The 12,325-nt window shown below is 37.5% G+C and overlaps 2 protein-coding genes across 12 annotated transcripts in view; one reads left to right on the top strand and one right to left on the bottom strand.

Annotated features, from left to right (window-relative positions):
- The window catches only part of dmxl2 (Dmx-like 2), an 89,431-nt gene extending 86,187 nt beyond the window's left edge, over positions 1-3,244 (top strand). For all 11 annotated transcript variants that reach the window (XM_077248211.1, XM_077248205.1, XM_077248210.1 and 8 more), the window contains 2 exons: positions 128-345; positions 1,495-3,244. In XM_077248211.1, coding sequence (XP_077104326.1) covers positions 128-345; positions 1,495-1,704 — 428 coding nt within the window. In that variant the 3' untranslated portion in view covers positions 1,705-3,244. The remainder of the gene's footprint in view (positions 1-127; positions 346-1,494) is intronic.
- A 39-nt stretch (positions 3,245-3,283) lies between these two features.
- gldn (gliomedin) lies at positions 3,284-11,762 on the bottom strand. The gene is made up of 10 exons (XM_077248225.1): positions 10,973-11,762; positions 10,309-10,360; positions 10,186-10,212; positions 9,317-9,415; positions 8,106-8,216; positions 7,696-7,824; positions 7,077-7,142; positions 6,858-6,983; positions 6,458-6,608; positions 3,284-5,480 (listed from the first exon to the last, which is right to left on the bottom strand). Exons 1-10 carry the CDS (start codon positions 11,423-11,425, stop codon positions 5,015-5,017), a joined length of 1,680 nt encoding a protein of 559 aa, XP_077104340.1. The 5' UTR covers positions 11,426-11,762; the 3' UTR covers positions 3,284-5,014.
- Positions 11,763-12,325: the final 563 nt, after the last annotated feature.

Here is a 12,325-nt window from a genome sequence, read left to right as displayed (position 1 = left end):
ACGTTAGTTGAAGTACATTTTTCTTACAAATCTGAGATGCAGTACTAATTTCAAAAAAGTCTTCAATTTGATTTTAAAATCTCTGCTGATGCCCTCGTTTTATTCTGGTATTTTTTTTTCTACCCAGCGTTCCAGTGCCATGAGAATGGTGCAACGGTTCTTCAGTATGCTCCTAAACAGCAGCTGATCATCACGGGTGGCAGGAAGGGATTCGTCTGTATCTTTGACATCCGTCAGAGACAGCTGCTCAACACATTCCAGGCACATGATTCGGCCATCAAAGCACTTGCCATGGATCCCACTGAGGACTTCTTTGTGACCGGCTCAGCCGAAGGGAACATGAAGGTATATTTCCCTAGAATAACACGCGTTACCTCAATCATCTCATGTTGCCGCAATGTGGATATTTAGGCTAAAAGCGTAAAAAAGCAAGCACGTTTGATATAGATAACAAAAAAATTTACTGAATTTAAAGTATCGCCAAATGACCAACGGAATGATTGTTTTGTTTCTCCCCAAGTCAGTGCTGATATCTCCTCCTCAGCATCTGTCATCTTCAGTAGGGTGTCTGAAAACTGCAAACTAGCAAGCTATAGCCTACCTTTTATCTCTATAAATGACAAACTATCATGCAGTACTCATGGCTACCTATCAGTAGATTCTCTAAATTTGTCCCTAATTTTTATAACAAATAACTAATAATGCAATCCAATTGTTTTGGAGGACTGAAACCATTGACCGAAATGGTGGCATTTAATCAGACAATGTAGTTTAATTAAACGCAGTCAAAATGCATCATTGGAGAACCACTATTTTTTTGCAAACAAAGCAGATAAGCTACAGGTAAACATGTCAGCTGTGTGGATGCTAGGGCTGGGTTGACAATGTTTTTTTTGTTTTTTTTATATATATCTTTATTTTGATGAACTGAGATCTCTTAGTATATGCTGTTTTTAGTTCACACGTAAATAAAACTTCATTAAACGTTATTTGTAGCGCCTTCCATCCAATAATCGCAATAAGCTTTGTTTTGTTACTTTTGATATGAAACCAAGTCTAAACTTTAAATTCTGTCAGGTTTATAATGAACTTTAAACAATAAATGTGTTGACACTATTTAAAGTGCCACGACAGAATGATATTGCTGCCTCAGTTTTTTACTACTAGTTATAGCACAAAATAAACATGAATGTTGAAAGATGCATACAAGATAACGAAATATATCATGTTTTAGGCAATCGTTCAAAGGCGTCAATGAAATAGCGTGTAAACACTGTGACGTAATGTTACATTTACCACAGGAAAGCCATTCAATATCCATAAACTTTGTAGTTGGCAAGAAATAAATGACATTTTGCTAAAGCACTACATATTAATAATGTTGTTTTTATTATTTAATGTATATTTGAATGAATCTCTCATGGAAACTTGAATCTCAGTGAGAAATGTATTATGTGACACACTTCTAATAATTGTCTTCCTGTTCTGGTTCAGGTCTGGAAGTTGGCGGGTCACGGTCTCATGCACTCCTTCAGCACCGAGCACGCTAAACAGTCCATATTCCGAAACATCGGCGCTGGGGTGATGAAGATCGAAACCTGCCCAGGTAACCGGATCTTCACCTGCGGAGCCGACGGGACCCTGAAGATGAGGGTCCTTCCCGACCGCTACAACATTCCGGCCAGTATTTTCCAGATCCTCTAACACCGGAGCCGCTTTCATCGGCACCTCTCCGTTTCCTTAGCTGTGAATCGTAAACCGGTAACAAATATCTCCGCGCTGCAGAATCTCTTTACCGCCCCGCCCCTCACGAAAGACGCTGGAAAACACGCACGAGGTACTGTAATTCCCGGAGACGGATCCGGATGATGTGTTTGTAGGAAAGCCGTATGCATGAGCTGTTTGAGTCATCGCACTCCATTCCCAGGTTATTGATCGTGATCCGTAAAAGTGCTCAAAGCTCCATTTTTAAGTGTGTATGTGTGTGTCTTCATTTTGTGGCCATTTTAGCATCTAAAATACCAGCACTGTGCTTCTGCTATCAGTGTAAATCCAGTTGTTGGATTTTGTTTTTACTGTACGTTTTCTCCTTGGCTGCTAATGTATTTGCGGAGTGTAAAATGGCACAGTACCCTGGTGGCCCGGCCCCAGAGACACACACACCCTCTCCTTCCACGCGCACACATGCTGCTGTTGACACGCTTGTTTCCGTAGCAGCCAAACAGCTAAGCATTCCACGCGAGACGACGATGATGATGCGTACTCCTGGAAATGACACGTTTCACCTCTTCATCTTTCAAGCCCTGAAATTCTCACTTTTAACAGACAACGTTTCGTTTTTGCGCAACGTATTTGTTGGTTTGTTTGCTTGTTTTACTTGATGTCTCTTTTTTGGTTTTTGTTTTGTTTGTTCTTTTACAAATGCTTGTATTTATATTTAACTTCAGGAATGTAAGGTTTGTTTTAGATGTCTGGGACAAAGTGCAACACGCTTGCGTTTTATTTATTTACGTATTTATTTTTTCATGTTTTATCTCTTCTAAATATTTGCACTCAGATCTGGGGAAACAATAACAATCGTGCGTTACAAGTGGTAAAAGCTCTATTAGAGGAAACTGTTATTTACAAATGAATGTCTGGCTGTGTGTGGCCGAGTAGTAAAAAGTGAAAATAGTTTTAAATGAATTAATATATATATAAATATATATAAATATAAAATTGATCTACAACAATAGCTTGTACAAACACAATAATGCTTTTAGTTTATTTTTTTGATTTTTTTGATTTTATCTTAACTGCTGGAATAGTCATATATTTGGTTTGATGTATGTATGTAGTATTTATTAAAATCATATTTGTGTTTCTGTCTGATTCGCTGGGCACCATGTCAACTGTATGTATTTTAAATGTTGAACAGATGTTCTGATGTGTATTTATTGAACAGCCTGATCTGTCTGTGTGTGAGCGCGTGCGTGCGCGTGCGTGCGTGCGTGCGTGCGTGCGTGAGTGTGTGTGTGAGTGTGTGTGTGTGTGTGTGTGTGTGTGTGTGTGTGTGTGTGTGTGTGTGTGTGTGTGTGTGTGTGTGTGTGTGTGTGTGTGTGTGTGTGTGTGTGTGTGTGTGTGTGTGTGTGTGTGTGAAAAATGCGAACCCTAAAAACACTGGTTGATATTTCCGAAGGAACGGGTAGTTCTGTCATGGTCAAAGTTTTACCTTTGTAAGTTGAATAAATTCTTTTTATTTGAATTAAGCCATTTCACTTTTACTATTTCAACTCAACACATCTTTAGATTAACATATTTCAGGGTTTATTTCAGGATTTCCAATCATTTGTAGATACATATGCATGCAATATAAATTAAACAATATTTAGCAAATATATTTGCTTTCAGACATACTAATAACAGTGTAACACAACTTGAAGTCAACATGAAATCAAAATACACCTTATTTACTTAATGCACGTCCCTGATCTTATGGAGGGTTCTTATGTAAGTGCATGTCCAAAGAAATATCATTTTTGTCTTTTGTAATCTTACTCCAGACCTATTCCATCACTGAAATGGCATTCCAATTGATGTCAGAATGGCTATAAAGCAAATAAAAATAATGCTAAAGCAATACTAGAAAATAGCAAAATAATGGTGTAAACGGTACGCTACCGTTTAGGTTTGTGAGGATGTTTTGGAGGGTGAGTTTGACCGTCAGACCATGTCCCATTAAAAAAATGTCTGCCGGTGGTGTTTTTTTTAAGGAAGAAATAAGTACAGACTGTATCATGTTCACTATTTCAACTTGAAAATCCTTACCTAAAGTAAGGCTCTGAAATAAAACTTCACAGCAGTGGTTATATATGAGAAATTACTAAATTCATAGTACGCACATAGAAATTCCATTTATTATTTACACTCGTTTGGTCTCATTCATGAAACGAATTCATTTCTGTGTGAACCTTTTGTAAAACCATTCAATTTATGGTTTGCAAATGGTTTTGCAAACAATTTGCACCAAAATTTGTTATGGTCCTGTTTCATGAATTAAAAAATAGTCACTTAGAAATGCATATTAGCCAAAAGAAGGAAAAATGTAACTTTTAAAAGTGAAAATTATACCAAAAATTTAATAAATATAGTAGCCCCAAAAGTCATGTTTTAAAATGCCTGAATATCATTACATTAGGTTACAATTATCAAACCAAGTGTGATTTATTTTAAAGAAAGAGCTCACTTTACAAGCGTGTTTGCTGGTTTGACATTTCTACTGCAATGATCAAGTTTTAAGCATGGCTTAAGTGTCCAAATAGTTTACATGAACATCTTACAGGTATCACTACAATAGTCATTTATTCTTGATCTATTATCCACTCAAGAAAAAAATAAGGGTCACAAATGAAGCATTAATTATTATTTGCTTATAAATATACATGAACATGATAAAAAAACACTTAAGTATTGCAATTACGGGTGTGTTCACACTTGTAGTTCAGTTCTCATAGGTATTTTATGACGTATATTTTGTGAGGAAACTTTCCAAACATCCAAAACTGTGTGATGGGCTAAATGCGCTAGTTGTATAGCTTATGAAATGGACAAAAGATTGAAAACACCACGAGGAATTCCTCCTTGTCACACACAAACGAAGATCTGCTGCAAGGAGACGGCGGTTGACGCCAATCCCCAACCGTAATAGGCATTGCGACTATGACAGGAAAAACGGGTATCCTTGAGCATTCCGTCCGTTTTAGGGATGCATTGTGTGACATCACATCATGTTTTTGGTTGGTCTAGATGTTGCTGGTCTGTGTTGCGTTCATATTTCAGTCGAACTGCACCCGAGTTCTTTGCAAGCGGACCGAAATCCACCTTTTGAGGGGTCTCGGTCTGCTTGTTTGGTGCGCAGTAGGGTTTGGATGGCGTTCACACTCATTCAAATGAACCGCACTAACAGCAATCGCAGCATTCGAGTTCGTTTTAATCAAACCAAACCTGCCAAGTGTGAACACACCCTCAGTTTTGATTACTCATCTGAGAAGAACTGAACCTGGTATGACTTGACGTAGCTGCTGTCCCATATGTAGAGATGTTTGTCTCTGGGATTGTATGAGATCATGGAAAGAACCCCTCCAGGTGCCCTCAGATCCAAACTGACACTTACAGGTTTCTCTTTCAGGAGGTCGAAGGCGTACGTCACCTTTGTGTCTTTAGAATCCGTGACGTAGAGGATCCCGCAGGCGATAAACGCATTACCGCCCTTGGTCCTGGGATAGGTGGTGTTGATGTAAGTGGTGACAGAGAACGTTTTCTCATCCAGTCGCGCCACCATGATGTTGTCGTCAATGTTGGAGGCGAATATGATCCACATACCGTTCTCATCCGCTGCCAATTTGAAATACGTCTTTGAGTTCTGAAGGAGGTAGGACCGATTGTGATAGAGGGCGTTGTCAATGCTCAGCATGTGTAAGATCTTGGTCTGGAGGTTAAACCTAAAATTATTGGAGAATTGACAGGATGAGTTATAAGAAGATTGCATATTACAGATATAGGCCTACTTAAGAAAAATCATTCTGTCTCATGTTGTTCAGAAGCTGTGACGTTCACTTCTCTATGGAACACAAACAGATGAGGTTTGGCGGAATGTTTATAACTCTTAATAAGGACTGTTGGATCTTGCGATTGCATATGAGATTTGAGAGTTGTTGCACATGGGGAAGATTCATTATGGAAAAGAGCACTTAGGCCATTCTGCAATATTTCTTATTTTGTGTTCCATCTAAGTTTGTAGCCTGTAGACTAGGAGTGCAACCTACAAAGAAAATGAATTATTAATGTTTTTAATACAATTAATGACAAGCGTGTCATAGATTTATGTTTAAAATGTAAATTTAGACCTATTTAATGTTTAAATCTCTGCCAACATTTCCTTTGCCTGAAGGCCATTGCACATTTAAGGAGCATGTCGTAAAGTTCAGCCAAAATCAATGTGAATTGTACAACTACATTTTTGGGATGAATTATCGATAAAAAAATATATGAATTCAATGTTAGACCAAGTTAGAAATGAGTAATTAAAAATTAAAAATATTATTAAGGAGTAATTAATGCATTATTTTTGTTTTTGCACTTAACTAACACTTAACATTTAAATGTAAACATGAATTAAAAAGTTAAATGTCTGTGTCAATTTTTATTATTTCACTATAACATTTAACTACATTTTTAAACATCTGTTAAATAAATGGTTTCCATTTGACAAGTGATTTATTTAACAAAACTGATTGAAGGTAATCCCTTCAATTTATTTTTATTTTCACTCCTATTCCTCCATACATTTGGAGCAATGTGAGTGTGAGTAAATTATAAAGGAGTATTTTAGTTATTTTTAGGGGGGCTCAATTAAAAGCACTTCTAAGTTCACCATGATATTATCAAGGAAATCTGCCCATGCTGTCTTCAAACATACTTAGCAATATTGTAAGTTCCAGCGATGTGGTAGAATATAGAGCCGTCATGTACAGTGTGGCCGCAACCTTGGAAAAACTTCCGGACATCAATGGATTCACTGCTGCTGTTCTGGATCGCTGCGATACTGTTGTACTGCTTTATGATGCGACCTGAAAAAAATAGCATTCGTGAACTTGAAATGAGCAACAAAGGAATGTTCCAGGTCCAATACAAGTCGTGCTCTATGACAGCATTTAGTGCACAATGTCAGATTATTTTCTGGTCCTGTTTTTTCAGAGATTAAAACATTCTGGTTACGGTTAAGACTTGAAAATGGAAGTAAATGGGGTCATGCTCTTCAAGTGTTTAAAAGCAGGGTTTATGTATTTGTTGTGTATGCTGTATTTGTTCTTCAGTACCTGAGAAATGTTCTGCCACCCAAATCTTCTCATCATTGTGAGTGGCAGTGTCCATCATCCACGCTCCAAACGTGCTACTCATTTTCATCAGATGTCTGGGGTTCTGCACCGACTTTATAACACAGGCTGCCAAACACAAACACAGTCCGATTTAAAGTTTAATAAAGGCCGCAGTAGTGTAAAAATGTAGAACATCAAATAATTTGTTGTAGTTGGTACCGTTTATCTTCCATGATGCCATTTTCTGGCTGATAGTATCATCATTTGGGACTGAATTAAGGTGACCTAAAATAAAAAAAGAGATTACATATAATATTACATATTATTATGCATAATTGTTTTTGGGAGGGGGTCATCCAATTTTGGATGCCTTGGTCAAATTTCACCCCAAAATCAAGAGGGCAAAATATATTGTATCATTAAAGTCATGTAATAAACATGACATAAATGTCAAGATACAAGAGATCGGAGGATCTAGAATGTGGTAGCGTAGAATAAGACATTAATATGTTCTTTATAAGTAGCTACTAATAAACATCCAATAAGCTTGTAATATGCTATGCTAATTAGCTGCTAGTTTATAGTGAATGTGTGTTCCCTAATCTAAAGTGTTACCATACTTTTTAAAAAATGTATTACAGTTTTTTTTTAAATACTGTAATCCAAGAATTTAAGACAAATAATGGAGCACAAATACTATTTGCAAATGTATTTCAATTTAAATATATCTTTTTCATAATTTAAAATAAAATAATGGTGAAAGATGAAATGCCCTCTTTTTGAAATATGAATATGTACAATTCACCAGTTTAGTCATTTTCAGACCCAACTCACTCACCCACAGACTCCTTCCCCGTATGAAGATGTGCCCTGTGGCTCCTGTGTCTCGGTGGCCCTTGAGGCCCGGGGGGACCTGCAGGACCGGGCGGCCCAGGGAGGCCAGGGGGTCCCACTGGACCAGGTGGACCTGCAGATTAAAGCAGAAGCTCACTTACCACACCAATATTGTTGAGGTCAAAAAAGGCACATCTATTTAGATGGCAGGAGTTCCAATAGAAAAATTACGTTAAAATAACATAGTAATGAAAATGTGTTCTCTGCAACTTTTTTATGCAGTAGACATTTTATAAAAGCAACATTGCACTCATTTTGTGAATGCCGTCGTGTCTTTAGCTGTGACTACTGTACATTCCTATAACCTCACATATTGTACCGTATTGCTTAAAAACAGAAATAACTGGTCTTTACCCTCTACACTGACATCATTTGAAGGTTCGCCCTGTTCTCCAGGGGGTCCTGGGGGTCCAGGATATCCTTGTTCTCCCTTTTCACCAGGCTCCCCATTCTCACCAGGAGGACCTGCATACAAGTACAAAGAAGAGAAAAAATCATATATTCATAGTTCCATGCAGAACAGATCTCAAACCATTCAAAGCCCAGCGTTTATTACTGCAGTGTAATTATGCATTTAAGTACTAAGCAATCATAATGTACTTACTATAGGGTTAGGGCTTGGTTTATTACTACAGTAACTACATGTAAAGTGTAACAAGGACACTGTAAAATAAAGTGTTGGTTAGTTACTAATTATGCATGATTCACTGTTAATACTATTGTAAGTACATGTAACTGTCACCTTAAAATAAACTGGTACCAACATTACATGAATATCTAGATACATTTTATGAATTGAAGTGAGTTGTTAGTTGGTTGGTTGCTAGGTGGTGTTCTTGGTGGTTGCTAGGGTGTTCTGAGTGCTTGTTGGTTCCAAACAGCTTGTAAGGGCTGGGTTTCCCAAAAGCATTGAAAGCTAAAGTTGACCAAAAATGGTCTCTACGATCAACTTAGGCTTACAATGCTTTTGGGAAACGCAGCCCAGGTAAGCAGTTCTGATCTGTGTGTGTGTGTGTGTGTGTGTGTGTGTGTGTGTGTGTGTGTGTGTGTGTGTGTGTGTGTGTGTGTGTGTGTGTGTGTGTGTGTGTGTGTGTGTGTGTGTGTGTGTGTGTTGAACTGTATTCTGATGCATGAATTGTCAATAAACAATCACTTGCTACTTTGTTGTAAAAGTAAAACTTAACTTATGGAATCATCGTTAAACTGTGGTCAAATATTTCCAGTAGGCTATTCTCTCCAACACGTTACAAAGAATTTCATTCAGTTCCTTCGTAATTGATTTGCTGAATGATACTTCTAGAAAGTCTGTGAGCTCTTGTGCTCTCTGAACAGAGGAGTCAGTCAGCTGTTATCGTGAGCTCTGCTTTATTCAGTGGGAGATATCTAAGTATCTCTGAATCCTGCTGTGTGACTGAAGCAGGATAAACTTCCCCTCTTCTCTTCCTGAGAGGATGATAAAAGCTGGCAAATTTTTGAAAAGGAGGACATTTTCTTTGAGATGGCCTTTTTGACTATATTCATTCATGTGCATGATGGATTTCCATGTTCTTTTGCACACAGCTGACCTCTTTTTCCTCGTTTTCCCTGTGCTCCAGGCTCTCCTGGCAACCCTGGAATTCCATCTGTTCCATTATACCCCGTCATTCCATCCACACCCGGCAAGCCTAGAATTCCAAACGATGACAATATTTGAGGAACACATTATTTGGAATACTACAGACGTATGTGTAGGTTCAAGGATGTATCCAGATGAATCTCATGAAACACGTAACTTTGTAACTACATGTTAACTAACTACCATTAGAATATTAGCAGAGTATTAGTAGACTGCCTGCTAACACTTTATTTTGATGGTCCTCAAACAGACATTCTACTGACTATAAGTCAATTTGCAACTAGATGTCAACTTATTCTATAACCTGGACCCTAAAACCTACCCCTAAACTAACAGTCTACTAATACTCTAATGAGATTTAATTGACATGTAGTCAAAATTACTAATATTTAGTGAAATACCTAATGGACTTTTGAAATAAAGAGTAACCAAAAAATTATGTATTTTAAAGATTATATTTTAAAGATGTATCATGAAGATATTTTTGTACTGCCTTTAATTTATGCAAAATGTAATTATTTTTTTCTTCTAGTAGAATATAACATTTAACTATGAATATAATGTAATATTAACAATATTACATTTTTAAGTACAATCAACTTGGATGATTTAAGTTATTTAAACTTAGATTACATTAAACTGGCTTTAAAAATGCATATGCTGAATTTTGTATAACTTATAAAAAAAAGTTGAAAATTGCTTATCTTATTTTAATGAGTTAACGCAATGTAAAAGCATATGTTGTCATAACTTATTGATCAAATATTTTTTTATTTTTTTTACAATGCATATAAATAACATTAGAAGTTTATTTCCTACCTGGAATTCCTGGTGGTCCTGGTGGCCCTGTAGAAGCCAAAAATAAACCAAACTGTAAAGACTAAAGATTTAGGAGATAAGTCACGAAAATAAAAATTACTCAATACATCCTATAACGCTCACCAGTCAGACAGACTCCTTTAGTACTGTTGCAAATGTCCAGGAGAATCTTTACCTGTTTAAAAAAAAATATATTATATCTGTAGTCAAGTCTTTATGATCTAGAAGAATCATGTAACAACTGAAGCAAATCTAAAAGCATCAATTTAAAGGAGCGAAACAGCATTTACCTCAAGTTCATTTGTGAATAGAAGACAAGAAAAGCTGTATATTAATGAAAAGCTATCTACAAAAGATAAATCAGGTATTAATTCTTCATTAAACTCGAAAAAAAATGAATGTTAATATGAGAGAATTTTCCATAGGCTACTGATTTTTCACAGGTGTTTTACCCGTATTTTGAATCAGATTTGCGTTGTGCTAAAGAAAAAGTCCATAAACTTAACGGATAATGTCCTGGCTTTTCTGTTTTCCTACGGATCTTTTTGTTATAGTGCATGATAAAAAGTTAAATATTTGTGTATATATAGTAACTGTCATTATTATTTGTTATAAGAAACATTTCAATAAATCAGGAAATTCAGACATAATGCAATTCAACTAAGCACAGTTAAAGTAGCGAAATAAAGAACCTAAAGAACCCCAGTAAAAATGGAGAGCAATATGGGAGAAATGTTTGAAATGAATATACACAAATAAATCAATCATGTGGGCCTGAGTTTCTTACTGGCACCATGGAGTATGTCATCATCATCATCATTCCATCCTGCTCTCCTGTTTTGCGCTGGTAAACCGGCCCATGCATCTGCTGCTGATAATGATACTGGAAATCTCCCAAGACTTCCTCTCCCACACTCCCCTCCTGCTCCTCGAAGGGTCGTGTCCCTCGATGCTGCCGGCTGCGTTTGTTTCTGGAGTCTTGAGACTCTGCTTCATCTTCATTCACCTGTGTCATGAACTCCACCACCGAGCTCTGAGAGATCTCCACCATCTGCCTCTCCACCTCAGTCAGATGAGCCCACAACTCTCTCTGCTGAACCAGGAGAAGCACCAGGCCGGCACAGTTCATGACCGTCAGTACGCACACGCCGCACAAGACCCAACGTATCTGCCAGGACAACCGGCCTCCACATTGCCTAAAGCCTCCACTTCTTCTCAACTCCGCCAATGGATCCAGCATTCTGACTTCGAATTCGGAAAATGTTCAAAAACGGCAAAGCAAAATGTCAAAACACTTTCAAAAATAAGGCTGAAGTATGAAAGTCTAGACTGTTCCCCTAAAAAAGGCAGTCTTCGGATGCAATTAGACAATTGAAGACCTTGTTTCGAGTCGAGTCTATGTGCGACTGAGGGCTGCTGGGCTTTGTGCCGCCCTGATGCGCTGGAGAAGAACCCCCCTCTTGTGCAGTCACCTGATTTATATGCAGTAGAGTCCATTCTTCAGCATGACCGTGGGCTGACCAGCATAATCCACAATCCACACCAAAAGCCAATGATGTGGAAGAAAACTACACAATCTGAGAGCCACAGAAAGATATCAGTAAACACTTTCCTGAAACAGTCCAAATTCCATGAAGACTGTGTGTTTTATGGACGCTTTATTATTAGACCATTCAAAGCGCTCTTGGCAAAACTTTTAACACCAGAACATGTACATTGAACTAAACATTTTAACTGACGAACTTTAAAAAGTATGTCCATATATGAGACAATGGAACAATATAGACAAAACACTACTGACAAAAAAAAAAAAAGTGATTCAGCTTCAAGGTGATTTCATGAACATGTCAGAGTGAGTAAATGTCAGCAGCTGAAGGAGCCGAGACCCTTAAGGGAACTCAGACTGTTTCTGGAGTTTAAGGCCTGGCGTGCAATTCTTATATTGCCCATATCACGCAGCATGACCCACTTCTGTAGATTTAATTCTAGTTTTGATCTGATATCACTTAGCACTTCGCTCTCACTGAGACGGTCTTCACTTTCTGTAGTTATATAATGAATGTGGAATACATCCACACTTGCTATAATTAGAAATGGCAGGCACTGCCAGTATTGGTTGTACATTAATATAAAGCTTTCT

This window comes from Siphateles boraxobius, unplaced genomic scaffold (assembly GCF_051911475.1).
Source record: "Siphateles boraxobius isolate OS27281-9 unplaced genomic scaffold, OSU_SipBor_1 30, whole genome shotgun sequence".
NCBI classification, from domain to species: domain Eukaryota; kingdom Metazoa; phylum Chordata; class Actinopteri; order Cypriniformes; family Leuciscidae; genus Siphateles; species Siphateles boraxobius.
Note: the sequence above shows the minus strand (reverse complement) of the source record. Positions and strands in the feature narration are given on the sequence as shown.